Source organism: Catharus ustulatus, chromosome 1, assembly GCF_009819885.2.
Source record: "Catharus ustulatus isolate bCatUst1 chromosome 1, bCatUst1.pri.v2, whole genome shotgun sequence".
In the NCBI taxonomy this organism is placed as follows: Eukaryota; Metazoa; Chordata; class Aves; order Passeriformes; family Turdidae; genus Catharus; species Catharus ustulatus.
Window position 1 is genome coordinate 88,858,262 of NC_046221.1, and position 27,546 is coordinate 88,885,807.

General features: G+C 41.8%; 1 protein-coding gene across 3 annotated transcripts in view; it reads left to right on the forward strand.

Annotated features, from left to right (window-relative positions):
- The first annotated feature begins 227 nt into the window (after positions 1–227).
- VWC2 (von Willebrand factor C domain containing 2) overlaps positions 228–27,546 on the forward strand; it is a 59,941-nt gene continuing 32,622 nt past the window's right edge. The window contains exons 1-3 of one of the 3 annotated variants that reach the window (XM_033077690.2): positions 228–286; positions 1,424–2,205; positions 10,063–10,192. In XM_033077690.2, the coding sequence (XP_032933581.1) occupies positions 1,492–2,205; positions 10,063–10,192 (844 nt within the window). In that variant the 5' untranslated portion in view covers positions 228–286; positions 1,424–1,491. Of the gene's footprint in view, positions 287–565; positions 653–1,298; positions 1,321–1,423; positions 2,206–10,062; positions 10,193–27,546 lie in introns of those variants that run through there. The other 2 variants (XM_033077708.2, XM_033077700.2) reach the window with 2 other exon arrangements.

Consider the following 27,546-nt stretch of genomic DNA (forward strand, 5'->3'; position numbering starts at 1 on the left):
GCCCCGTCCTGCCCCGCCGCCCCCGGGGACGGGGGCGCCCGGCCGCCATGTGACAGCAGCGGGGCCCGCGGCGGAGCCCGTCCCCGGGGCGGCGGGGCCGCACCGGCTGTGGCCGCACCGGCTGTGGCCGCCGCGCCGCGCTGCGGGCTCGGCAGGTCTGCGGAGGCGAGCGGGCAGCAACAAGCCGCCGCCGGCCGCCCGCCCGCGGCCCCGCCATGGGAGCCGGGCGCGGGGCGAGGCTCGCCGCCCCGAGCCGCCGCCGGGGCTGAGCGCGGCGCCAGCGCAGGTACGGAGAGAGGGATGGAGGGAGGCACGGAGGCGTCGCGCCGGGCCACGGGGGAGCCGGCCCAGCTGGCGAAGGGGCTAGCCCGGCTCCCTCCCCGCTCCTCCGAGCGGGGGTCGGGCGGCGCTGCCCGGCCCTCCGGAAAGTTTGGGCGGGCGGCGCGGAGCCTCGGCTCCCCCGCGGCGGCCGGGCCGGGCCGGGCAGCGCTACCGGGCGGGCGGAGCGCGGTGCCCCGCGGTGCCACCGCCGAGGGCTGGGGAGGCGGGCGGCTAGAGAGAGAGGCTTTTAAATGGCTTTGGGGAGCGGTACCGCGGAGGTGGGGTCGTGCCGGGAGGCTGCAGAGGCACTGCTTGTCGTGGCCGGAGTAGTGTACGTATTTTGGTTTGGGTTGTTTTTTGGTATTTTTTGCCATTTGGCGTGCAGTGTTTCAGGGAGAGGAGCCGGGAGCGGAGCCGAACTCCTGGAGGATGTGGGTTAAATGAGACTCGGCTGCGGAAACTCGGAGCGGCTCTGCCTTGTCTTTCGAACACGGGCCAGGAAGAGGTGGTGTGTGCTGGTTTGGGCAGATTGAAAGGGAGGTAGTTTGTGTCTGCTCGCTTTAGTGTGCTTGGTTTTAGTTGTCTGTTACAGAAACGTGCTCGCTGGTAGGTATTTAAACAAAACCCAAACCAGCCTACTTCATACTGAATAAGAGGTTAATGAAAATCATCGTGTGTGCAGCCAGTGAATAGCACTCAACCGGGTAATTTCTGTTCCGGACCCTCCTGGATTTTGGGGAGCTCCATCTAATTCATCGGGCGTCCGTCCTCTTCACGTGTTGTCATTTGAAAGTTAAAAATAACCCCCCGAGCGCTCTGAGTTCTGCCTGCACCTGCCTTTGCAGACGCTGACTCCCCGGAGTTCTGCGTGGTGCTCTCTTGGAGCCGAAGATGCCCGGTCCGTGTCCAGAGCCCTGCTATTTATAAGACTTGGCAGAGCGGGGGAGGAGGAGGAGGGATGCAGCAGCAGGCTGTTTGCCTTTTGCATAAACTACCGAGGCAGGTTGCATATTGTTTGAGATGTTGCATCGGTGGAGGCGAGGCGGGGTGCGGGGGGGAAGAAGTGCAGAAGCTGAAGTGTTCCTAATCCTTCTTTTCCTAGGGACTCTGGCTTTATGAAGCGCTTCGCTCCGATGTGAATGCAGTGTCCCCTGTGGGATGCAGTAGGTGATGCCCAGCTCTACTGCAATGGCAATTGGAGCTCTCTCTAGTTCTCTCCTCGTTACCTGCTGCCTCATGGTTGCCCTCTGTAGCTCCACCGTACCCGTACAAAAACTGGCCAAGGCTCAAGACAAACAGGAGATAAAGGCGAGCCAGGAAAAGAGGGATCACACGTCTGCAAGGGACAGCCAGACAGGTCCAGGGAAAATGAATGAGATCGGCAGGAGCGGGAGGGAGGAGGGTAGCAGGGACTGGAAGAGCAAAGGAAACAGGAACTACTCGAACAAGGAGTCTTGGACTAAGCAAAAGCAGGCTTGGAACAGCCAGGGGACAAGCAGTAAATCTGGGAGCATTCAAGTACAAGAGCAAAGGGATGCTGCTCCCGAGGAACCTCAGGTGGCAGAAGATTCGTCTCTCCCAGCATCTGTTGCGAGCGTCACTCCCGAGCCCCCAGAGGAGTACGCCTATCCGGACTACCGGGGGAAAGGCTGCGTGGACGAGAGCGGCTTCGTCTATGCCATCGGGGAGAAGTTTGCGCCGGGCCCCTCCGCCTGCCCCTGCCTCTGCACTGAGGAGGGCCCGCTATGTATCCAGCCCGAGTGCCCCAGGCTCCACCCTCGCTGCATCCATGTGGACACCACGCAGTGCTGCCCGCAGTGCAAGGAGAGGAAGAACTACTGCGAGTTCCGAGGGAAAACCTACCAGACCCTAGAGGAGTTCATGGTAAGGAATGAAGCCAAAAGTCATTTTGTGGGTTGTTCTCTTGTTTAAAGAGATATTGTGATCTTTAACTGCTTTCTCAGAGGGTGTTCTGGGTCTCCCCCTCCTCTTTTCATTTTTGTGTTAATACTACTTCTGCAGTCCTGTAAAATATTCCCCTTACACATGGCCTTTCTTGCTCTATGGTACTCTAACATTTTTAAATGAGGGTGCTGATCTTTATTAATTCCTTTGGTATTTACAGTAAAAAAATGCTACTTGGAAGGATGCTACTCAGTGGTGTTATGGATTTTGTGAAAATTTTCAGCAATACATTTGTTTCCTTATTTAACTATTAACTGTTAAACTTCTGCCTTTCAGGGATCAAGCAGGGTTTTGAGGGCTGGCTTCTATGCCTAGTAATCAGTCCATGATGATTCCTTCTTTTTTTAATAGTAATTTCTTTTTCCTTTTTAACTGTTTAAGTAGTGCTGCCAAGGTTGCATAATGTTTGTTTTCTGTGAATGACTACAGGCCTTTTTTTAGTAATAGTGTGATTTGCAGTCTAGATTGCGGTGATACCTAAAGAAAATACTTGAAAAACTTCATGTTCAGGGAGGTCCTTTTAGACTAGGGTATTATTAGCATTGCTGTGCAAGGTCATTTGTCATTGAAAATGCAAGATGTTACAGTGCACTCAAAAGTTCTGGAGTTGGGGCCAGTTTTCTGGTTGTTTACCTTGTCTTTTTCCATTTAGTATTTTACTGTGGTTGAGACCGGTGAGCAGGCTGTAAGAATGGCTTGTCAGTTTTCTTGTGAATGACTGTTAGATACAGGGCTGTTCCAAAACTCATTTCTGAGTACACAGGAGAGTTTCATGCTGAATGTATTGAGGGGAGTATGAAATATAAATCAAGGTTCTGGAAGCTGAGCCCCTCTCAGGATGGAGAATGAGAAAATGTATGTTTGAAGCCTGAAAGTAAGTTGCCAGCCTTGCTCTCTGGTATTTACATGTTCCTGAAAACTTAACTTTGTTTCGTAATGTCTTTCCATATTCTTCAATTTAAGAGAAAATAAATAACAGAGCAGAACTACTTTATCCATAGTAAGTAAGAGCATTGTCATTGGCTCTTCTTAGGCAGTAATTTTCAGAGCGCTGGTGAATTGCAAGGTGTGGCAGAAAACATTGTATCATCCTCTCTTTTTCCATGTCACCCTCTAGGGTTGCATTCAACTTCAGTTTTGTACTTAAGAGGGAGCAGCTACCGTAACATCAGCTAGTTGCTGTGACCTTTTCAGAGATGGTGTGTGAGATCCTTTCTTTCCCAGCAAGCTTCATTCTTGAGGAGTGACCAAAAGATGAAGCTTCTGGACACTTTTTCCATAGGTCAGCGTTTTAAAGGCTTCTTCCTGCTTTTCATGCACGCTCTTCTTCAGAGTTTCATTTCTTAGCGTTTCTCTGTGGTGGTATTGTATTAATGGCTGCAAAGCAAGGCTAAAATACTGTGTTAAATGTGTAGTGAGAGTAGAACCTTAATGTTTCCTGGTACATTTGAATATGGCTGATGACAGCCTTGGTGAAAATGGAGTGTTGAACAGTGGCATTTACAGAAATGTTGTGAAAAGATTTTGGGTTTCAGCTTTGTTTTTTAACTCCATTCAATTTTTAGGCCTTGTCTTCATATCTTCCTCCTGTTTTACCCAGCTTTGGAAACACAAGTGGGAAGGGATGTCTGCTCAGGAAAAACAAGGAAAGTTATTGACACAATCAGGCAGTGGAACTGCAGCCTGATTATTTTCCTATGTGAGAACCTTGTTTTTAAGTTGAACTTCAGTGTTGGTTCCAATATTGTGAGCACAAGCTGTAAATGCAGCTGTTTGCCCAGGCCGCTGCAATCAGTGGAGTTGTCTGGCAGCACACGGTACCGACATAGTCAGGTTGCTGCTGCTCAGTTGAAGCAATTGCAAATGCAAGCAACTGCACAGTTTCAGAGGTAATTTCATGAACTTAAAGTTGATGGTTTTAGAGAGGTTACTAATATGCTATCTCCTGATTAAGGTCAGGGAAGGAGTTATAAATGGATAGTGATGTGATTTTTTCTCTGTGTCTGCACCTATTTGTGGCACAGAGTACCAGACATCACTGAAGGAAGAAAAAGGTGACCTCCTAACATTTAAGTGACTTTTTCACACAAACAGTTATGTATATTTGTGTAATTATGCATGCAAGTTTGTAAGTCTGCTTATATAAAATTACTATATGGCTTGGCATGGCAAAGAATTGCCCTGACTGGAGCCAAAAGCTGAATGTGCCAAGGAATTTGAGGTTTAATGTGTTTCTTCTTTGATTTACAGTCTGTCCTTCTGGCTTTGCTTGTGTGTCATGTGTGCACACACTTTTGTGTTTTCAAAATGGACATGGATGTCAGCACAAAACAGTTTAGCTGTAGGGAAGGAATGAGGTCTCATAAAGCTGTTTCAATCGGCACTCTGGTTACTTGTTACAAGTTACTCTGGTAACTTGTGGGTGTTGGGAGGCAAAATAGCAGTGTGATCACAACATCTGTATTAGTGGAGCTGGTAGCAAAATCTTTATTTGGTGAAATGCAATGGGTGTTAAAATTCTGTGTTGAAACTGGAGATTTCTAAAGCATGTGGTCCAAATCTTCCAAGTAAAATTTGAAAATGAAGGCTGATGTGCAGTCTTACAAGAACCAGGAATTATCTTCAGAAGTGCAGTGTTTTGGAAAAGATCTATAATTTTGAAAGCTGTTGCTTTGTGTCTTTTAGAATTTCCTTGCTACCACAAATTCTATTTTTTTGTGGCTAAATTACTTGGAAATCTGGAAGTCAACAAACCCAAATGAGTTCTGAAAGATCTGTGGTATTTTGAAGGCACAGAGGAATAAAAACTTGACTGGTATGTTTATTATTGTCAGTATAACCCCCATTCATGGTCTCCTTAGTTGTGTCACTGGCAAGAAAATATTAGTAAAAATTCCATCACAAAAGAAAATAAATTTGGGATTATGACTGATTTTTTTTCTTAATTTAGGTATTTTCAAGGTTTAAGGAACCAAGTGTAGATCATATATCTGCTATTAATCCAGATATTTGGTTGGTTTTGGGGTTTTTTTGGTACCTTTTTGATTTGTGATTAAAGTTGGACATGTGGTAGGGGAAAGCTCAAATTTCTTTGGACTACAAATGACTTGTCACTTCTTAATTATGATAATTTACATTAAGCTGTTGGATAGCCCTGCTACCCTTACTAAGCTCCAGCTTTCTTCTTAGCGGTTTACATAGTGCATGTGTTCTTTCACAGTGCCTGCAACTCCTATACCTCTGCTCATAAACTTCCCTTTAAACAAACCTAAAGAACTAGGGCTTTTGCCATCTCTAGTCTATTTTCTAGTGGTTTTATGGCTGCCTGGTGAATACACAAGGTTTCTGTTGCCTCTTGTTGCCTTCCTGCAGTTTTTTCATAGGCAGAGCTGCTGCTGCTCTATAGTTAACAGCTTCATCTGTAGACCATGGAGACGTGGTATCATTAGTCGTCAGAGGGATTGATAAGTGGTATTATTTCCATTCTGGCCTGGTTATGTCAGAAGTGCTGAGCATGAGTGCTGCTGGGCTGGTCATTCCCCTCAGGAACAAGTGGATGCTCCTTGCGTCGACTGCCACTAGGAACTGCACTGCAGGGAATGCACTTGCACTGCGTGAGTGGAGAGGGGAAATGAAGGACCAAATGTGTCTTTTCATTCAGATTTATTTAGCTGCTGTTGCATACAGGCACTGTCTTACTGTGTCTCTCTCTAGTGATAATTATGAACTACCATTAAGGTGCAGAAAATGGGGGTTTTCTACTGTTCCTGCTGTATCCTGATGACCAGTGAAAAGCAATATGCTATTGTTTAGCCCAAAGATAAACAAACAGTGGCTGACACTGATAACATTTCAGCAGCTGCTGTGGTTTACTTGCATACCTGGAAAGAGCTTTGTAGAATTAAGCTCATGGAGACCTTCCTTGTTGCTGCTGCTATTACTCAGGTTGGTGGGTTGTACAATGACAGTACTTACCAAGGGTGTACTACAAGTATTCCCCTGAAGTCCTATTATCTATTACACTAGAAGTGTCTTCATTACTGCAGTATCACATTAAAAGTGCACTCTATTCAGGAAAGATGTAGCCTTCAAATGTATGTGCTGAATAGGACAAATGTGTGTCATGAATCATCATTACTAGATAAGAATTAGATCAGTTTTGTTTCTCAATCAATAGCAAAATGACTTATTTTTCTGAGAATTTCAGCCTTTGTCAAATTTGGAAATCTAGTAAACCTATATAATTAGAATATGTTTAATTTTTTTCCTGATTGACATCAGCTACTCTAGTTTTTGTACCACTTCTAATATTGAATGACACAGCTACTGAGCAGCGTCCTGGGTTGAGGAATGTCTGGTGTGGTAGCTACTGATCTCATTCAACTTTGATGGTTGGCAAATTTGCATCTTTTCCAAGTCATGGCAAAAAGTATTAAATTTGATTGAAAGCTGTAGGTTTGCCTTGTTGATCCTGACCCTTGGAACTGAGTGCTGGTATCTTTTTTGAGTAGAATTATATCTTTTATATATAATATTTTTATATGAAAAATAATTTTTAAAAAAATCTATCCTCCTTAAAACCATGGTTTTTATCATGTCGTAAGTATTTTTTCCAGCTATAACTCTAGAAGGACAGATTCTTATTATTGATTTAGGAACTCAGGTTTGCTGACACTCAAAACTTCACATGTGGTTCTGGTGAAATACCTGAGCCTTTCAAGACTGACCACTGGATCAGAAACCTCCTCATGTGCTGACACTCCAGGTCTGGAAATGAACGTGACAGTTTAAAAACAATTAAGGAAAAAGTTGTCCCAAAGGCTGTAATAAAGGTCTTCTGCACGAGGCTGTCAGCCTCCGTGTGGGAATTCATAAACATATGTCATGGCGTTACCCTTGGTAGAGTGTAAAGAAAGGGAAAACACAAAGTGAATAACTTGCAAAGGAAACCTGAAATAAATAATAGTAATAAAAGCAGAAAGCGACACAGCAGGAGACCCTATTTAGGCTTTCTAAGCAGAGGGGAGGGCATGAAAGATATGTGAGTGCATAAGCAAATAACAGCCTTGGAAGGTGGGAAGGGAAGTAGCAAAGCATGAATGAGCATTTAGTTGGAGATGATGCTTTGCAGGCATCAGCATGTTTGAACTTTGGAAGTGAGAAGGATGTGAGAGGCAAGCAAGCAGAGAATGGATTTGAGGAAAAAATGTGATAGGCTGCCTAAAAACAAGGAGAAGAAGCAGATGATCTGCAAGTTAGACATCTGGGTGATTCTTCATAGCGAATAATTATTTTCTTTTTTAGCTTTTTTTTCCTGCTCTTACTGGAGAAGAGCAATGGGGGATTGTCTGCATCAGCTGGAATCTGGAATGAAAAAGGGTCCATAAAAAGAACAACCTCCTCCTTAAGCAGATCAGTAATCTGCTCAGATTATACGTTTAGAGGATCACTAATAATAACGTTCAGCTGCATTTTCATCCCGTGTTCTGAGCATGGGGACCCATGTGATTTTATGGAGTGCAGCAGTGAGATTTACAGTATAGCATTTATTGCTCTTCACATCCTTGCTTCCCTCTATCTTGTGTGATATGAGGATGTCAGCAATGCAAGTGTGATACTCCTGGTCAGGTATGCTGAGGAGGACAGGTGGAATTGTACATGTGGCAAATGCAGACATTTCAAAGTCCATTTTTTACTAAACAGAGTCTTGCCCCTCTTTTGTTGGGAATTAATTTCTTTGAAGTAGGTCTTTCAAATGACTATCTCATGATATTCCTATTATGTAAGAGTTCTTCAAACCCAGTAACATTTCACTAGGTATAAAGGATTACCTGTATTATTCTTCACCCCTTTCTTTGAATTTCAACCTCCTTCCAGAAAATTACAGGTGTTAGAAGAATTGTCCAAAAACAATTAACTTTTGGGAAATACCCAAATTCAAAAGGATGGGGTTTTTCCTGACTTCTCTTTGAAAAATATAATTTTCAATAAAATGTAACTTCCTACTACTAAAATACTTTCAAACCTGAAAAAATTACAGCAAGGATTTCCATTAAAAGAAATTTCTAACTTCATTTAGCAAAACTTTTCTTCTTAAAATATTTTTTTTTTCTGTAAATTACTTTTTGAACCTCTAATAGAACTAAACTAGATTATCAACCTAATTTTCTGGAAGTTTGTTAGAAATTCGGTAAGGTAATTTAATTAGCCCATACCCTAATATATATGATTTGTAGATTGCTCTTATGTCAACTAACTTAAAGTACTCTATGCCTACCAGTCCTTAATATCTCCTCAGTCTCTCCATAAAAGTAAATCTAACAAATAGAATTTGTAAGTCCAGCTTCTGATTATGTGAAAAGCATGGACAAAATCTAAAGATATTGTGTATCTGGGCTCTTCCATGTGGCACAAGCAGAAGAGATTCTAGAGGGCTGCTGTGCAGCTGCGGTGCAGAGATGGATAGGAGAGGGTTTGCTGCTCACAGTGCATCCTACCACTGGGGATCAGATATGGAATAGGACAGGAACCTGTTGCTTGGCCTTCCTCTTTTTGCCCTGCTTCATCACTAAGGAGACAAAGGTGTTGTGATGGAAGTATTGCCAGCATAACAAATGAGGTGTGCCACAGCTGGAAGCAGAGACACAGTTAATAAATAATGTATTACAATATAAATAAATACATAATACAATGTAAATAATATTTGTATTAGAAGTCTTCACTGTTCTCGTTTTCAGCATCCCTCTGACTTTCCCATTTGGTATGTACAGTAATTTCACGAATACAAACTGCACCATTTTGACTAAGATTTTTCTCCCAAACCGGAAATGCGGCTAATACTCAGGAGCAGCTAATATGTGAATAATTTTCTGACATTTACAGCCTCAGAAGTACCAGCCAGGGTGCCGAGCCAAGCAGCTGCAAAGCCGGCATTTCGCGATTGTTACAAATTGTTACCCTGTTGCGCCACGGGTGGAGCCTGGATCCCTGCAGGCAGCATGGGGGGCGGCGAGAGAGGAGGGAGAGCTCTCTCCTTCCCTCCTCTGCCGCAGCCCAGGGGAGAGACAGGGGGCCCCACGCTGCCACAGCCGCGGCTCGGGGAGGCTGCAGGGGCCACGCGCCGCCATTGCTGCGGCTCGGGGAGGAGGCGGGTTGCTCCGTCCCCGCCCGCCGCCACCGCTGCGGGAGCGGGTGGGGCTCCGTCCCTGCCTGCCACCACGGGGCAGCACCGGGCCGTGGTGACCGAGCCCAGTGGCAGCGGCGTCTGGCCCCCAGCGGCCCCACCGAGCGGCAGCGCCGGGCTGGGCTACCTGGCCCCGTCAGCAGCCCCTAGCGGGCCGAGCCTGCACAGCCCGAGCCGAGCCAGTAAACCCCGCCCTGCCGCGGTTCTGTTACTATTTGGCAACTTTGTTGCACGCGAGTCCTCGCTGCGAACGACAGAGCAGCTTATACTCAGGTGCGGCTTATTTATGGACAAAGAACAAAGTATTTGCCAACACCCAGAGATGTGGCTTATACTCAGTGCGGCTTGTATTCGTGAATTTACTGTAGGTTCAGAGAAGAACCTGTTTTGTTTTGGTTTTCTTTTCCTGCTGTGGTTCTGTAATTTTGCAGGAACCCAGTCTTGCTCTCTGCAATGACCACAGAATCCATTTGTTCTAGAGTGGGGAGGAAAAAGATGTGAAGGAAAGAGCATTGCAGATGAGGAGGTGGGCACTGTACCCTCCAGGAGTGCATGAGGAGAAGGATTAAAGGGTGACTGGATTTGTGTTTCAGGTTTCTCCATGTGAGAGGTGTCGCTGTGAAGCCAACGGCGAAGTGCTGTGCACAGTCTCAGCCTGTCCCCAGACCGAGTGTGTGGATCCCGTGTATGAGCCTGACCAATGCTGCCCCATCTGCAAAAATGGTGAGTGAGGGCTGCAAAACTAGGAGGAGAGATCCATGTTGCTCTGTTCTGCTTTTGAAAAATAATTCTGATATTTTTCTTCTTCCTCAAATGGAGATGGAGAAGAGTTGTGTGTGGATGGTGTAAACCTGTTGTGAGGGATCAGATCTCCCTTAACTGGGATGGACTCAGTTATGACCTACAGGGATTTTTGTTACCTGAGAGACAATTAGGATGTTAATATCAGTTGTTCATGTATCCCTTGGATATATAAGTCATTGTGGTTATGTTTTATATAGGATACATTTTATAAAGGCACACAAAATGGAACTTGGATTCTTCATATTATCCAGCTTTCAACGTGAGCAGGAAAATCTACTTTTGTTCTCCATTCATATTTGTTTCTCTTTCAGATATTCTTTTTTTTTCTCTTTTTTTTTTTTCCTTAAGGCAACTCAAATGTACCTTATTGAGCTCATCTAATTTTCATAACTAAATGAATTAAACTCCCGAGTTTAATTGAATATTTTTTGTAACTAAATTAGACAGAAAGTCTCTCTACTCCCAGCAAGGGCTTGCATTAGATCAAAGTCTTAGTCTATTTAGAGGAAAGAAATTACATGACATACTAGCTCATCGTTTATAAAGGAGAAATGATAATTTATTAATAGAAATGAAAGCTGCAAAATCTCAAATGAAACTGCATTTAAAATTAAAAAAGACGTTTAAAAATACTCAGATAATGTGCACACATCTATTATTTCTCTTGAATAGGTAGGTTTCATTACATTAGCTGAAACAACCTGCTTAAAATTGTGGGAAAGTTGGGGGAGGAGAGAGTGAACAGCATATGGTTTCTGCAAATTCAACAGTAGATGATAAGGGATTGTTAATTGCATTGGAGGAGTTTCATTTGTATGGATATAAAAGTAATTGCTTCACATCCCTTAATTGGTTGTTAGAACCCTGAAGGAATTTATTCTTGGCTGTACAGCTTAAGGGCACTCTTGTTTCGGAGATGAGGACAGGCATTTTTTGAGGCATTTAGGGACAGTTTCTGAGAAAGTCTGAGTTTGGAAGCTGGTAATGTCACATCGAGCTACTCCAAAGGATCCTGTAGCACTTGTTCAATGGCAAGAGCATCACTGACATTGTTTGTGACATGCTCTGTTGCAGCTCCCCAGGTCAAAGTGACTTTAGCTGGCAAAAGGTCCATTTTCAGTACCAGGGATGGAGTTACAAGCAGAAGAGTTTCTCTGTAGTCTTTCCCACTGAATTTGTCCAGTGATCTTAACAGCATTTGGAGCTGGGTTGATCTTCCATCAGTGCACATTCTCCCACAAGCAGCAACATAATGCACAGTAGTGGCAATCTCCTGTTGATGGCTCTCTTTTGGATTAAGGTGCAGGGCTTGGCTTGGCTGTTCACACAGATTGCCTGACGATTTTCCCAGAAATGAAGAAAAATTACCAAAACTTGAAACATACCTTTTGTTGTGAGGAAGCTGCCTTTTCAGAGCTGTTAAAGCTATATTTACTGAATTTTACCAGCAAAAAAAGGATGATCTTGTCCTCTGCCTCTGAATCCCCAATATTACTTGCATATTTTGCCCATGTAACCATGAGCTGGCATCTCTGACCCAGTTTCAGACCAAGGTGACCACAGCTACCTCTTTCTAGTGAGCTGTCCTGTCACTTCTCTGCATGTCAGAGAATCAGCAGTGGCTTTCCTTGTTAGCTTTTAGATGAAGAAGAAAACCATTAGCAACAACAACAAGACCAAGATAGCTCAGAAGCAGCTCAACTTTTCTGGTTCAGCAGTTTCAATATAAGATTACGAATAAACTTCTGAGGAAGCCTCTCCATCTGGGGAGTTCATTTAAAAAAAAGGGGACTGTTTGCTTTTAGAGCTTATTTTAAAGTGTGTTACATGTGCAGTTTTCTAGGAACTTCAGTGAATTGCTGAATGTTTTTAATTAGATTGGAGCAAAAACCTGCTGAGCAGGAAAACCTAACCTGCCTCATCCTCTTATTTTCAAGCCTGCTTGAACAAATGTGCTGTGAATGTGAGTTGGAGAAACAATCATTGTGTTTGCTTCAGAGTTGATTGTTACAGCAGTGACATCAATGACATCATCCTAGTGACACAAAAGAGCTTTGGGTGATGTACAGGGAGCTCAGCCATTTAACCTGAGTGGTGGGTAAGATGGAGCCGTGGAAAGCATCCAAATGAAGTAACTGCCATCATGATCTGCAGTAGACCCAGAAGAGGTGGGAGGTGAAGTTTGGGTTCTCTATGTTCACTAGCATTTATGTGTTGAAAATGCACACAAACCGATTTCCCTCCCTTTCCTGCCACTTCTTAACATATAACACCTTCCCAGCTTACCTGGTGGAAGTTTACTGGCAGTGACCCAACAGTGAGAGCTGAGCGACTACTTCTGTCACTGGTAAGAATGTATACAAACGCCCAAGTAAAAGTATGGAGGAGATCTAGTGAAAGCCTGTGATTATTAGAAATTAATGAATTAAATGTCTTGACAGATATGAGACCCTGTGCCTTACCTCTTGTAGGAAGGCAGGTATGTAGTTGACTTCTCTATTCTCGTTTGCTGGCAACCCTTACGAGGAGGGGTGGATGTGTAACTGCACGTTGGGCTCACGACTGTGCACATGTGTAGGTACAGACTTGCTTTGGATGTAAGCAGTGGTGAATGGAAGACTTGTGGAATTAGAAAATATGTGTAGTATTTAATAATCTTCTATATCACATCCTGACTTTCAAAAAGAAGCCTGGATACGTCCATAACTGAAGATATTATTTTCTGCTTTTTGGGCAGGGTCAGGGAGTGCTGTAAGAGAACTTTTACTCTGACAAGTAGTATATAGAAGAGACAAAAGATAAACAACTCATTGAGCAATCTTGGGATTAGGGGAATTTTCCTGCTTTTTATGTCACAAGTTACTGCAATGGAGGAAGCTGTTTTGTGTTTATCTTATATAAATGTCCTGAAATGAAACAGGAAAGGACAGAAAGGGATGGAGGAGAAGCTTCCTTCTCATGTGGATTGACATGTTAAGTTTCATTCTTTTGATAACCATCAGCACCAGCCACAAGAAAAAAATTCAGGAAGTTAGATTTTACTTCGGAAAGTTGCATTAAGTAACAGGTGCCCAGTTCAGATCTCCATCCTGCTATACAGTATTAGCATTGTGGTTACTTCTGTGGAAGGCATCCCTGTTTAGGGCAATATCAATATCCTTAGAGGTACAGACATTTCTACAGTTTGTGCAGAATTAAGGGTAAAGATAATGGGCATACAGTTGCTCCTTCATTGGGAAAAGTCTGGTCACTGATGCATTTGGGGCTGTGGAAGGAGGCAGGGGGTAACACTGGTAGTGAATTACTTTCCTCTAGATTAAATTACCTTGGTTGTGTGTTCCACTTCTATTCCCAGCATTAGTGCCCTGATAGGCATAAACATCTGAATTCTGCTTCTCCTAAGCCCGCAGCCATGCAGCAGCCGATGGAGTCAAGGGTGGCCCCACTCCTGCCAGTGTGCTTGCAGGAAGATGAGATTAAACCCATAACCCACTTGGAGCCTGAGGAGAGTTGTGGTTGCTAGACCAAAAAACATTTTGATCTAAGGTCCTCAAGAGATTTTTATTTCATTATATGGCTGAAAGATTACCCCAGATAAAATGAAACAAAACCTGTTGCCTTTTTTCTGTTCGTCTGTGTGTCAGTGTTGTTTCTCTGTCTACAGCAGGGAGAACTGAGCTTCTCCTTTCAGCAAAGGCTCATTGCTGTACAGTCAAAAATAAAAACACTGATTCCTGAAGGATCAAATGTGTTCTCAGGGCTGTGGCATTTGCAGGAGATGGCTATTCTTTCTGACTGTGCAGTATGAAGATTTTACTGATTGCAGTCATTTCAGGTGGAATGGGTCAGGACCTTACTCGATATTTGTGTTCATGGTTATCGCTGAAATATATGCATCATTTGGTTTAAATGATTGGTGCTAGTGAGGTGCAGATGTAATGTGCTGTGGCCAGGAAGGGCGTGTGGTGATGGGTTTGTATCCTTGTGAGGTTGAGTCACTGAAACTTGCTTTAGTACCTTTCCACACAATAACAGTGTTTAGGCCCAAGATGACTTTCAAGTGCTTCTGAATGGCAAATGGGGACCTCCATCTGGGCAAAGGAGCTCTCAAGGGAGCAAAAGCCTGGTAAGGGCTGGCAGAGCTGCTGTCCTCTTTTGCTACTGTTCATAAAACAGGACTTTGTCTCACCTCAGGACTCAATGGTTCTGGTTGATGCAGTACTGTTGCCCCTGTCACCCCTCTAAGATCCAGGTGGAGAGAGGCTACATTCGGCTGTGAGACCTGGCTGGCCGTAAGAAAGATGAGGATGTTTATTCTGGGCCCATGAAGGGAAGTTGCACCTTGGCAGCTCTCACATGAGCTGTCTGTTTGCTCTGCCCTGCAGCCCCAGCTTTGCTCAAGTACCATGGTGAATCTGACCTGTAAAATTTAATGTCCTTCTGCAGTGTGTTTAAATAAAATATGGTGTGACCTTGACCATAAATGCCTTAATCTCAGCAATGAAGAAAGTCATGCTGGTGCCAAGTAGAGGTGCAGGACTATTGCAAACATCAGGAATGTAACTGCTGTAAAATTTAAGTAGTGCCTTTAATTGTCCTCTCTTCCTCTTTCTATTGTAATTCTAAATACCTTTTTCAGTCATGCTTTGGCAACTAATTTATGTATAGCAAAGGAGATCCAGAAATTTTAAAGCCTGAGGCTGGTTTTTTTAGTCTACATTATAAGGAGGTGATCAAATAAGGTGGTCATGGTGATCTCTTCTAGATGTAAAGCATAATCTCTTCTAGATGTAAAGCATGATTGTAAATTCTAGTTGATAAGATTGAAACAGTATTTAATTTATTTTTTAAAAAATGGAACGCACATTAAAAAGTAATAACCTAATGAACAAGAAATCATTTCAAACTAATCCCAGTTCCATCCACACAGTATGCACCAATGTGATTTGTTCCCTTCTAATGTGTTTACTTGTGGCATTTGAATGCTTGTGTATGTAGGGTAACATTTGCTACATGCTTCTGTGTGCATGAGTCGCTTAGCAAAAACTTCTGTATGGACTTTCCACTTTATTAGGCTGTATTTCACAAAATTATTTATAATATATGACCACCATGAAATATTAATGTTCTAGGGGGAATTAATGTTTCAGGGAGAAAAACACCATTTAAGTTGCACAAACAGCTGTATCTGATTAAAATTGCCTAGAGATTATGCAGGTAGCTGGGAAAACTGTAGCAGATATTTTTGGCAGCCATGTATTGAAAACAACAGTCTTGTTTCTTTTAGTCTGCAGTGGGTGTTTAAAATGGCTTCCAAATCTGGCAGGTGAAGTTGGTGAACTAGTTGCAGTACTTTTTATTCTTGGTTTCTGCTGTTGATGAAGCTGAGAGAAAGTTTGGTCTGTATTGTCTTAATTCAAGGAATTCCTTTAAACTTGTTTCATCTCTCTGCTCACTTTCTCTCTGCTGTGGGAAAGCTGGTGGCTGCATAGGCCGTGTGTACTTCCTTTTTTTTATTCTTGTGCAATTTTTTAGATTCAAAGTTGTTTAAATGTGCTGTTTAAATCAGCACTGCAAAATGGGCTGAGCAAAACCTTATGCCAAAACCATACAGGCCTTGTTGTTTCCAGCTCACTTTCATGTGCGTGGATATGATCCACTGTTGGCATCACTCGTGTTCAGCTGGCTAAGTAGTGGTAGGTGCTGCTCTTTCTTCCAAGGGTGTTTGTTTAGCACACAAATTATATTGACTTCCAGAGTATAGATATTCTCCTGAGTATAGAAACCCATCAGAGCATGAAAAGCATATGTCTGAAGATATGGCAAAAGTACCCAGTTATATTCAGCCTAAATCAGTTACAAGGATAAATCAGTTTATATAGTGTGTATGTGTTTCTTGCAAATAAATATTGTCTGCATTTTTTTCCTTCCAGAGGCCAACATGCTCTCAACTGTAACTGCCCCTGAGTACATAATGTCCCACCATTTTGCTAAGACATGAGGACAATCAGAAATTATGCTAACCTTGGTATTTAATGTGGTACTTTATGCATAAATAGAAGGATGTAGAAGAGCCTATTAAACTATAAATGCAGTGTATCCTATAAAGTTTTCAGAACTCACTTTGCAATATTTTTTCTTTACAGGCTGCTACAGTGAGCCTGAAAAGCATTCAGATTTTTGCCTCTTACTTGATATTGCAGGCTTAAGTCATATATCAAAACTAAATTTTCCTCTATCAGTCCACTTTTGTGGCAACTGTTTGCAGGGATTGTCATTTTACTGTAAGTTGAAGCAAAAGCCAATGATGATGTGCCCCGCACTGTTGTTTAGTGGTAATGGTTCCAGGTGAGTGTGGGAAAAAAGCTGCCAGTTCCTCATGGTGATCAGAATTTCCATGAGTCATGGCTACCTGGCTTTTAAAAGTGTGTTTTGTGTCAGCCTCAGGAGCAGAAAAAGAACAGACACTGAAATCCTGGGATGAGAGCAGAAAATTTTCTAGCAACTTTCACATATCTGATGTACCTTACCGTGCTTGTCACAGCAGTTTCACTTATCTGCTACCCTGTGTAGTTCTGCAGTTCTCTGTAGCTCTGGTTAGGGTTCAGACAGGAAAGTGCCTTCCTGCCAGTACCCATCAGAGTGTTGGAGTAAACAGTGTGCTATTGCTTGATTTGTCTTTCCTGACAATTTCTCTGTTACATAGAGCCACATTTGGGCATTTGCTTTGTTCCTAGCAGAACCATGCTTCCCAAAATGAAGCCATCATTGCTTTGGGGTTTTATTTGCTTGTTTGTTTTTTAAGTTCTTCATATAAGAATTTTCTGAGTTTATACAGCAGTTTTGTTTCCACAGATGTAGAGATAGGTAAGATGTAAAAAGAGAAAAATAGATCCCAGATCTCACATTGTGGGCTCCCCCTGCTCCATACACTGTCCCCAGCATTAGTTCTTCTCTGTTCAGAGAAAACAAACATTAAGGGATTTGCCTTGTCTTCTACAACCAGTATTTCTTTATGTGCTTTTCATTAGAGAAAATATTCCCCGTGCTAATTTTGCTCTCCCATTCTGCTATTGGACATCTTATTTTAATTTTGTATGTGTCATTAGCTGAAATTGTGGCAAACATTTAGGGGGTATATAGGCTTCCAAGATCTGAAATACTTGTGTGCATCTTGCTGTATGCTACATCCTTGGATTGATATGCCTTATGAATAGAACAGCACACTATTTGATTAAATTGTGAGCTCTTAGATTCTGAAACCCTGTCTTGGTCCAGATTGAGTTCCCATAGGTTAATTCATTGCCCAGTGTCAGCTGAGCTACTGTGCTATCCATGTGAGCTCTTAGTTGTGTTCTTTGCAGATAATCCTGTTTGTAAATAGAAGCTGTTTACTAGCTAGGTGCTACAGTAATAGGTCTACATGGCTGATTAGTATTTTGTGGTGTGATCAAAAGGAGCAATGAAGAAAGATACACACCTTGTGCATTTTGCATTTTTTATTACTATTTCATTATGTTTAATGAGGCATCCAAGAGCTTGCTTGGCTTTGAGGGGAAATGGAGGCTTATATTAAAATGCTGTGGTATGTTGGCATATCTGTCTCATACAAGAACACTTGCCCTCTAATGATTAATGATATAATCAAAATCTCCTATATTTCTAAGTGCAGTGTAATTTTCTCTGCTTATTTTTTCATAGGAAGATGTGATTTAGGCATTAAGGAAGATGTGAATTGATCCTAGTGACTTACTGGTTAATTGAAACAGGGAATTAGCCGATTTCATTACATTTCGTTCCCTTACTACTTTGCTTTTCTGTGGTTGAGCTTTGTAATCATGATGGCCTTTCCAAGCAGTGCAGGATTGCTAATGCCAGGTTTGCCTTAACATAACACTTCTTTCTTTTGAGTTTGCTGAAGGCCTTACCATGAGCATGACAGCAGTCACAGAAGTTTTCTTCTGGTCCTGCTGTAATGTATTTGTAGATAAAGTCAAAATCTGATCAACAACGGGAAAACCTGTTTTCTTTCCTGACATGAGCTCAACCAGGAGCTGACTGGGACACCTCTGCCAGTGTTTGGAAAAGGGTTCTGAAGGAGAAGGAATGATGTGTTCTTAGGGGAAAGGCTAAAAGCTTCTCTTTTTTATTTTTTTATTAATATTTTTTTTAAATTGCAGTGCTTGTTTTTCTTGATACTCTGAGTAGCATCTTACTGTTTCAAACTACTGCACTGGGGATCCCCTCTGTGTTGTGTGCTGAGAGAGTCCTGAATTAAGCCCCTGGCGATTACCTTCACCCAGCAGGTCAAACATCTTTATCAGCTGGAGACTTAAGTATTTTCCTAATTTAAAACCTTGATCTTTAAGGTGGAAGGAGCTTTTACTTTGTGAACCTTTTGGATTGCTTTCATAGGGGCAATTATCCATACAGTTTTGTTTCCTTGAGCATGAGCAGCTGTAGAGCAGCAGTGATTAAAAAAAAAAACCTGAAAAAAGAAAATAACACCCTTTAAGTAATTCCTTACCTTCACCAACACAGTTACCATAATGATTAGCATTTCAAAGCTGATAGGCAATCAAAAACTTTGATTGCTATTTTCATTTAGGGAAACTGTATTTTTTTTATTTTTTTTTTTTTCTGACTACACTAGTGCTTGTTAAATTTTCATTAGAGGAATGACTTCCTACTGGTAAACATCACTTCTAAATGCCCTGTTCTTTTGCTGAGTCTTCAGCTCTGTTTGGTTATTTCTGTGCTGCTAGCCCTTGGATAGGGGCCCATTAAAAAACTGCATTCATAAATTCTACTTACCTTACAGTCTTGTAGATGATGAGTGTTTTTTCTTCTGCATCATTTCTTCTAGCTATAGCACACTGGTTACTGACCACTTTTTTTTTTTAAGTACTTTTGAGCAGTAAGTCACACACTCTTTATTAGCCACGGAAAGGTAACTGTATCTTCACTATGTGCTCACCCAGCGTGGGTTTTTTGGTTTTTTTTCAAGTGGAATTGATCAGATAGAACAGTGGCAAGAAGAAAAGAACAAGCAATGCATTGTAACAGGATTCAAAATACTTTTGGTGAATAGCACTGAATAAAGAAGATCCATATCCCAACAATTGCTTTTGGGCCTCCTGTGTTTCAAATACTTGCAGTGTTATCTCCTTTGTCAGAGTTAGTTTCACTGAAGTGAGATGTTAGTTCCTTTTTCAGAAAAAGTAACTTGTTATGCTCCAAAATAGTTCCCATTCCTTTCTGCTAATACAATGTCAGAGCTTCTCGAACATTTTGAATTCAAAAGGGAAATCACTGGTTAAGCTGGACAATTTCGGGGGAGGTACGCAAATAGTGAGTCCTGTTAAAGACAGAAGAGCAAGGAGTAGTGACCATTAATAATATCTCCTGAAGCCAAACAGCAAGGAAGCACAATGGTAAATGAAATTCAGCAAAACCATATGTTAAGTACTAAAAGAAATTGCTTGGGTATTTTGATGACCTTTTGTTAAGATTTCTGCCAACTGGTTTTATTTACATATGAATGTGAAATATGATATGTAAACATCTGTCAGGCTTCTTTAAGAAAGGCTTGCATTTATTAGAAGTACACTAGAATTTGAAGACTGGTTCCTCCCACCTTGTTTGTGTTGTCTTCCATGTTTGCCTGAGCAGTCAGCGAGAAGAGGTTGCAGAAGTACAGAGAAGAGCAGCAACAAATTCCCCTGAATATTCCCCTGAGAGAAGAGGCTTCCAGTAGTGACAGCACATGAATTAAAAATCATATGATAAACTGTGGTACCAGGGGAGAGGGATGGTACCAGTGAAAATCTTCCCTGTGCTCACAAGTCAAGGGAGGAGCAAGAAAATCAAAAGACATCATGCATGAGGTCTTTAAAGAACACATAATTAACCTGTGAACTCATTGTAGGAGATAGTGCTGTTATCTGGTTTCCTAGGATTAGAATAAAGATCATGTCTTTGATACAAGAAGTAAAGTACCTTAATCTAGCTAGCATAAAACTGGCTGGGGTAGCATGCTGTAGTGCTTCCCAGAAACCTGCTCATTTTCATGTGAGCAGAAATACCTTGTTTCCTACTCTCCACATCTTAAAATTTCCTTTTTGAGCTACTTCTTTTTGAATTACTTTGCAGAAAAAGGACTGGGCTATCGTGACTTTAGCCCAGCCAAAGCCCTCCTGGATGTGTACTTTCTTGTGCCGGCAAGAAGACAGACCTAATGAAGAGGTGTGAAAACAGCAGCAGTCCTTTTCCTGCACAGCCATTGCACAATCCTGGTGGTGTGTGCTGGGCCACAATAGCACCTTACTCAGTACTGGTAGATGATGGAGATGAGACCTAATGAGGACGCCTTTTTGGCATGGTCTGCTCTCAGCCATTCTAGCAATATTTCTTTAAGTGACCTGAAAGCAAGTCGCCCATGAACTGCTTGTGTAATAGCTATCCAGGCTGTCTAAGACTTCTGAGATTGGTCAAAGGACTCTCTGTATTTATAGTTTTTGCTTGTTTAATACAATCGACTGAAGAACTAATGGGGAAAAAAGGCTCAGAAGCAACTAAATTATAGCAGTTTATGGAGTTATTATGTCAATGTGATGCAGAATGTGCCACCTTACAATGAAAACTAATTATCTTCTGACCACAGCAGCTTGCTAACCTGATATTTTGTTAATGAATGAATTAGATGGAGCTTTGACAGCCACTAACATGAGGAAATGATTGTTTCAAATACCACTTTGTGCTGATGCCCAAGCTAGGTGATGATTATGACAACTTAGAGGCAATTCTGTATCCATTATTAAGCCTCTGCCTCCTCTTTCTCTCTCCCCTCCACTCTTCTGTGCCAACCCTCTTAGTAATTAAGTCAAATTATATATGTGCATCTTTAGGCACTCCTACATGCGGCTAGCATATATGAGGAAGCTTCATTTACCTAGTTTGTAGCCTAGACATTAAATCTGCAAGTTGGGGTTTGATTTTAGTGTGTTTAAATAAGGTATGCTTTCCTTCTCATGTGACTGTTGTGTTTTGCTGTGATTAGATAAGCTGCTAAGACATTGGAAGAATCAAGTCCAAATGTTGGGGGAGGGAAGATCCAGGTTTGCTGCCAAAGGATACTTGGCTTGCTGGAAAGCAAGGTGTTGGTCAAATGTACCGTTTATATTCCTGTGGTGCTGAAAAATAAACGCTTCCTTGGATTTTCTTGCCAACAACTTATTCTGCAGAGATGTTTTAACGATTGTGCAATCTGCATTATGAGAAGGTGATGTATTTGTCAGTATGAGAGGACTTTTTAATTTCACATCAACTGAGTGTTTAATCTTCAGTCTTCTGAAGTTATGTTTCTTGTGACAGCTGATTCTTTCCAGCCAAAATGACTGAAGAGTGAAGTCAATTATCTTGAAATACATGGGTTTGTGTTTGTGCCTAGGTATGACTGATTAGTCTTTGGCTCCATGTTCTGTTGTGGTGCACGCTTCCTTAGGGCCCTGGGGCTCTCTCCCTGACTGTGCTGCTGTCTGTGCTGTCACCTGGCCATGGCTGTGCACCAGAAGACGCTTCCATAAAAATCCCTGTGTTACCAGCTAAGTGGAGGAAACTTTTACAGTACTTTAAGAAAGCTTTCAGGAAGGCAGGCATTTTCTCGACTCTGGTTTTGAGGGCTCTGCCAGTGACAAATATTTGGGGTGGACAGTTGACAGAATGTGAAAATCCCCCAACACCAGTCATGTCCATGTAAATGATATACAGGGGTTGCAACATCTGGATAATGCAAAACGGAATGTTATTGATTCAGATAACATGAAACCCATTTCTATTTACCCTAACCTGGGATCAGTTCCAAAGGGTGTTCTCACCCTCTGAGATCCAGCTGGCAGATTTCCAACCTCCTAGCTAAGCATGTTCTTTCAACATGTGTATGTATACAAAGATATACATACACAAACACATGCTACATGGGTCATCAGTCACCATACTTGATGAAAACATTTCCTGCTTTGGACACACTCTCAAAACAGTTACCTACAGTGGTCCATGGCCATCACCCTTTTACTTTGCCTCGCAGACACTGGGGCAAAATTTTAATTGGGGTAGGACAAGGGGTAATCGTTTTAAACTAAAAGAAGATAGATTCAAACTCAATCCAAGGAAGAAATTTTTTATGATGCAGATGTTGTTGATGCTTCATCAATGGAAGTGTTCAAGGCTTCATTGTGGAGCAGCCACTGTCATTTCCTCTCTGCTTTCATGAGACAAGGTGGTTGGTGACTTGCAGTAACCTGTGTATCCTTCCATCTGGACTATGTTGAAGTGGGTATGTGGGACAAATGCTTGCCCCCAAGCGCCCATCACACCCTTGTTTTGCAGAGAAAGCTGCAGGGGTATTGCTGAAGTAGAAGAACTGCTTTTGCTATAGAGCACTAGAGGTTGCCTTGTTATTTTGGTCCCGGAGATAAAGGATGGCATTTTGGTTGCCTGAAAATGTGGGCAGTTATCTGTCATTAGTTGTGCACAGCTGATACTGTAATGCATTGGTTACAGTCATGAGGCTCAAAATCTAATGTTTGTATTTTGTTGCCTTTTCCTCTTTTTAATAAGTGAAAACAGAGGTTTGGATTTAATCATAACATTTCTACAGAGTGTGGTGAATCGCCCTTAATTCACCTGTGACTGTAATAAATGTGAGTTCAAGGTCTCTCCTTTGCTGTGTACTCCTTGCAGTGGGGGTAGCTGTGAATTGGAACAAGCTCTGTAATTACAGAGAAGCCCAGAAATGTATTCCCAGATGGGCAGGCCCATAAAAAGGTAAATTCCCATTAGTTGTCACTAGAGGTCAGCATTAAGGTATTTTAAGATCAAATCCCTTCTTACCATGTAGTGAGTTGTCTGTTGATTTGAGATGTGGATGGTTGTGACACAGGTGGGACTTGCATAAAATAAGTAAAATATGGAGCTTGAATAGTTAAGTAATTTCATACATTCTTATTATCTCTTGTTTTGATGGAGTGACTGCTGCTTTCAAGGTAAGTAACAAGATGATTTGATTTACTATCTTCTCTTTTCCCCTCTCTACTTACTTGCCGACTTTATAACTAAAAATCTATGTTCCTTTTCAAATTCGTGGGTTAGTTTTTTTAGCAGAGTTCAAATTGAATAGCTGTTAACATAATTTTCAGTCAGGGTTTGGGATCAGAAGTTAAATGTACAGATACTGTGATGATTCTGTTGTGATTCACTGTCTTTTGTAGGACAGCAGCTGGATACATAGGAAATGGTGTCCATGTGTATGAATGTATCTTGTGTGGAATCAGAGACCTAAAACTTTTTCACCAAAGCCCTGCCTCTAACTTTGGTGTAGGTCCCTTCGATCTCTTCTGAATACTCCAGCTAAAGAATCACTGTTTGTAAAAGGTAGATATTGCTCTGAGTTGAATTAGAATATTTAGCTATTTTGATATTTGGAATAGATCTGTTTTAATAAAATTAGGACTAACTAGCCCTTGATGCCTAGTTTTTCTTGTGGAAATAATAAACTCTAAGTCTCAAGTAACAAGATGGATCCATCTGTGCCAGGGCATCCAGTTCATGGCCAAGTGGAGCTGCCTGTCTGTGCTGGGGTATGTAACGTGTTTGTAGGCTGTGTTCACAGAAAGCTTTTGGTACATTAAATTTTTGGCTGCCTGAGAATGCCAGGCCATGGGTGTACAAGAAAAGATGCTGCCAGTTGCTGCAGCTCACTGAGCCAGGCCTAATCTCCATGGGAGTGATGAGTCTCTTGAGGAGTTGCAGTTATCTTCTGCCTGTGAACTTGCAAAATTGCTTGTCTTTGGGCTTGTGGTGGGTGCTTTGTTCATAGCAATAACTGGCACTGTGTCTAATCCTTTCTGGTTTAGGACATGGAAGAGAATTATATGATATGACAATGCCTGGAAAATAAGAGTAGCCTTGTGTGAACATGGTTATTCATCAACATGAGTTTAAACATTGTGGTACACATCACGGAAGGAGAAATAGAATTGATGGGGAAAGGACGGAAACCTCCCTGATTTCAGGGACAGCATGGTGTCTCATATGGCCTTTGAAACTCTAAATTAATGAATTTATTTTCAAGCATCAGATTATTTGATTATGTTTACATTTCTAATTACAGATAAAATGATGTTATTTAAATGGATGCCAGCCTTCCATTTGTGGAAGGTTAAATGGCATTTGCATTTTGTGATGTTTGAAAGACTTGACTTCTCCAAAATTGTTCTAGTGTGAGAAACCAGCCTCAGTGATAATTATAGAGAGAAGAGCTTAGCATAAATGCATATATATATGCTTTTATCGTTTTCATAGAAAGACAACTGAGTAGTTCCCAGCAGTGAAATCTCAGTTGCCTGTTTTCCATAAAGAAAACTCAATAATTACTTAAGAATGCCCCAAACCAAGTGATTTTTGCCCTGACAAAATACACCTGTAAGAACACCAAGCTGCTGCATGAGTGAGTATAGAGGCTTTCATGGACTGTTTAGGAGTTTGGTATCGTGACACAGATTTCTTCAGTCAACCTCTATTTCTGGGTTATTTTTAATAGGAAGGTCAGTGATCTGTCTGAGCCTAATTATCCCATCTGGTGAGTATGCTTGAGGCACACAAGTTTCCTGCAGTTTGTGTGCACAAAGAAATAATGTGGTTACCACGTTATTTAGTCAGCTCTGACTCCTTGGCTGCACAGGAAGGTGTCTGCTGGCAACTGCCTTGCCCGGGGTAGCCTTATATGTGACTCTGGAAAAGAGTTTGCCTCTCCAGTTTTACGGGGAGAGCTTACTCTACTGCTCTGCTATTGGGATTTGCATTTTCATCCCATGATTTTTTTTTTACCACATTCTTTTATTGATCTCAGTTAAAAGCTGTGTGTTGGTTCAGAACTTCTCTTCAGTTTTTTGGAAGTTTCTTCCATTCTTCTTGCACCACTGAGCTATTAGGTGGGCGTTTCAGAAAGACCTCCAGGTCTTCCAGCCTCAGGTCTACAACTAGCATTTTAAGTGTTTATGCAGACCTCCACAATCACAGTATGTAGTCAGCCCAACCATCTCCAGTGCAGTTCACCCACACAATGCCTCTGTAACACACAGAACTGGTGTTGGAGAAGAATCTTGGTGGGCCAAGTACCATGTCCTTGGTCATGTGCACATGAGACATGGATGGAAAAGGAAATTACGTATTTCCTCTTGGGTTATGTCTTAGCCTGTGAACTGCTAAAGCGCTCTGTTCTTTCCTAGGGCATCAATTCAAAATGCCAGCTGAAAGGAATATACCTTACTGACATGTGCTATCACTATATTTAAACCTTCACCAAGACTACGCACAAACCTGAAATCTTTAGAGACATCTTTATTAATGAAGCTTCTCAATCATAGGCAATAATATTGATATACTTTTTCAGACATCCATTTTCATGCTTTGTAATCCTATTTCAGCTCTGAAAAAAAATGTAATATAATTCTGGCTGGAAAATGTTTTGGATAAATCTGTTAATTCAGTCAAAACTGTATGTTCTTTATCTATGCTAATCTCATTAGTGGCTCTTGACAAAACAGTGCTATTTAGAAGGTGGCAATGAAACTGATAAAAATCCAATTTTCTTTCTTTAACAAGAAATAGGTGTGCAGTCTGTGTATTTTCTCTGTCAACTTTGAGACTGCTGGTGGGATTGAGATAGGTCTGTAGCTATGAGGTTTGCAGCTTCAATTCTGTCACTGGCCATTTTCCCACTGGTATGAGCTGTACCTATTTGCAGAGGCACAGAGCAAAGCCGTGCCAAACTGTGATAAAGATTATGTGCAAAGGAATGATAAAAGGATACAAAATATTACTATATCCCAGGAACATACTGATACGAGGAGTTTTGAAAATCTGTAATAAGGGAGGGAAAGCTTACTTTTTTTTTTCTCTTCCCCACCTCTAGAACAATTTCAAACAACACGTGCTAGCCCTTGTTATGTCCTTGTACACGTGCAGACTTGTAAAGAGTAAAATACTCTCTTCTGGTTCTGGTGTTGCAGTGAAAATGTGGGTACTTTTTCTGATATCATCATTGAAATGTGAAATATTTAAATTTAAAAAATTCATTCATTTGTTTGGATTATAGCCCAGAAAAAGTCTGAGATGTGGAACAAAGTAGTATTTTTTCCTTTCCTGATAAATTTGTTCTGGTGCACCTGTCTGCTGTGGATATTTCTTGGTCATCTAAGCTGTTATTTAATTCTACCAACATTTCAGTTCAAATATCACTTAAGTGATTTAAGGAAAGGAAATGGAAGATATGGGAATGAGGAAAAAATGAGAGACAAGAATTAAGAGGAAGAAATAGAGGAGAAGGAATCAAAGAAGATAGGAGAGGATGAATTAGAGACACACACTTAAGAAAAACATTGTATCCCCATAGTGAGGTAGGCAAGAAGTGCTTTTATTGTAGCCTGATGTATCTTGTTATCTGTGTTTGGAGGAGAAGAATATATCCAGCCGTAGAGTCAAGTCCAAATGTTTGTCCAGTGAAGAATTAGGGTGTGGGAAGCATGGAAAGCAGAGCTGTGGTGCCATATATTCTACACAAACCCAGCCTGCACCTGCTTGACTGACCATAAACCTGCAAGGCAGATGGACACAAACTGTGTGGTGCATGTGTCTCTGTCTTCCCTGAATCTGTCCTGCACCAGCACCAGATTTATGTCACTGTTTTAATCATCTTCAATGAATTCATCCATCACCATCTTAAAACTTTCCTCCCAGCATCATAGGAACTAAGCAGCCAATATACTGATGAGATTATTGAGATTTTGTATGTCTGGCAGTGTAGCTTTCATCAAACCACAGTTCTGTTGCTTTGGCAGGAGATTTTTTAAATGTATGAAACATATCAGGACTTTTGCAAAGCTAAATGCTTATTTTAAAAAAGGGAATGTGGTGGTAGAGATCTGTAGCCAGTGGAGGCACCGGGGTATTCAAGAGAATGGATTAAGGTTTTTTGTGGGTGATTTTGATTTTTTTAATTACAGTAATTAAAAAAATTACGACCATGAGGCGCACCGGACTATAAGGCACACCCCCCCAGGAGCCGGCACATTTCGCAACTTTGTAAATCAGATAAGGCGCACCGGACTATAAGGCGCACTTTTTTTTTTTTGCAACAAGGAGCCGCGCGGCGTGCAACAAAGTAACCAATTGCTGGCAGGTGCTCAATTTGCAAACATTTTTCAAAGATCGGT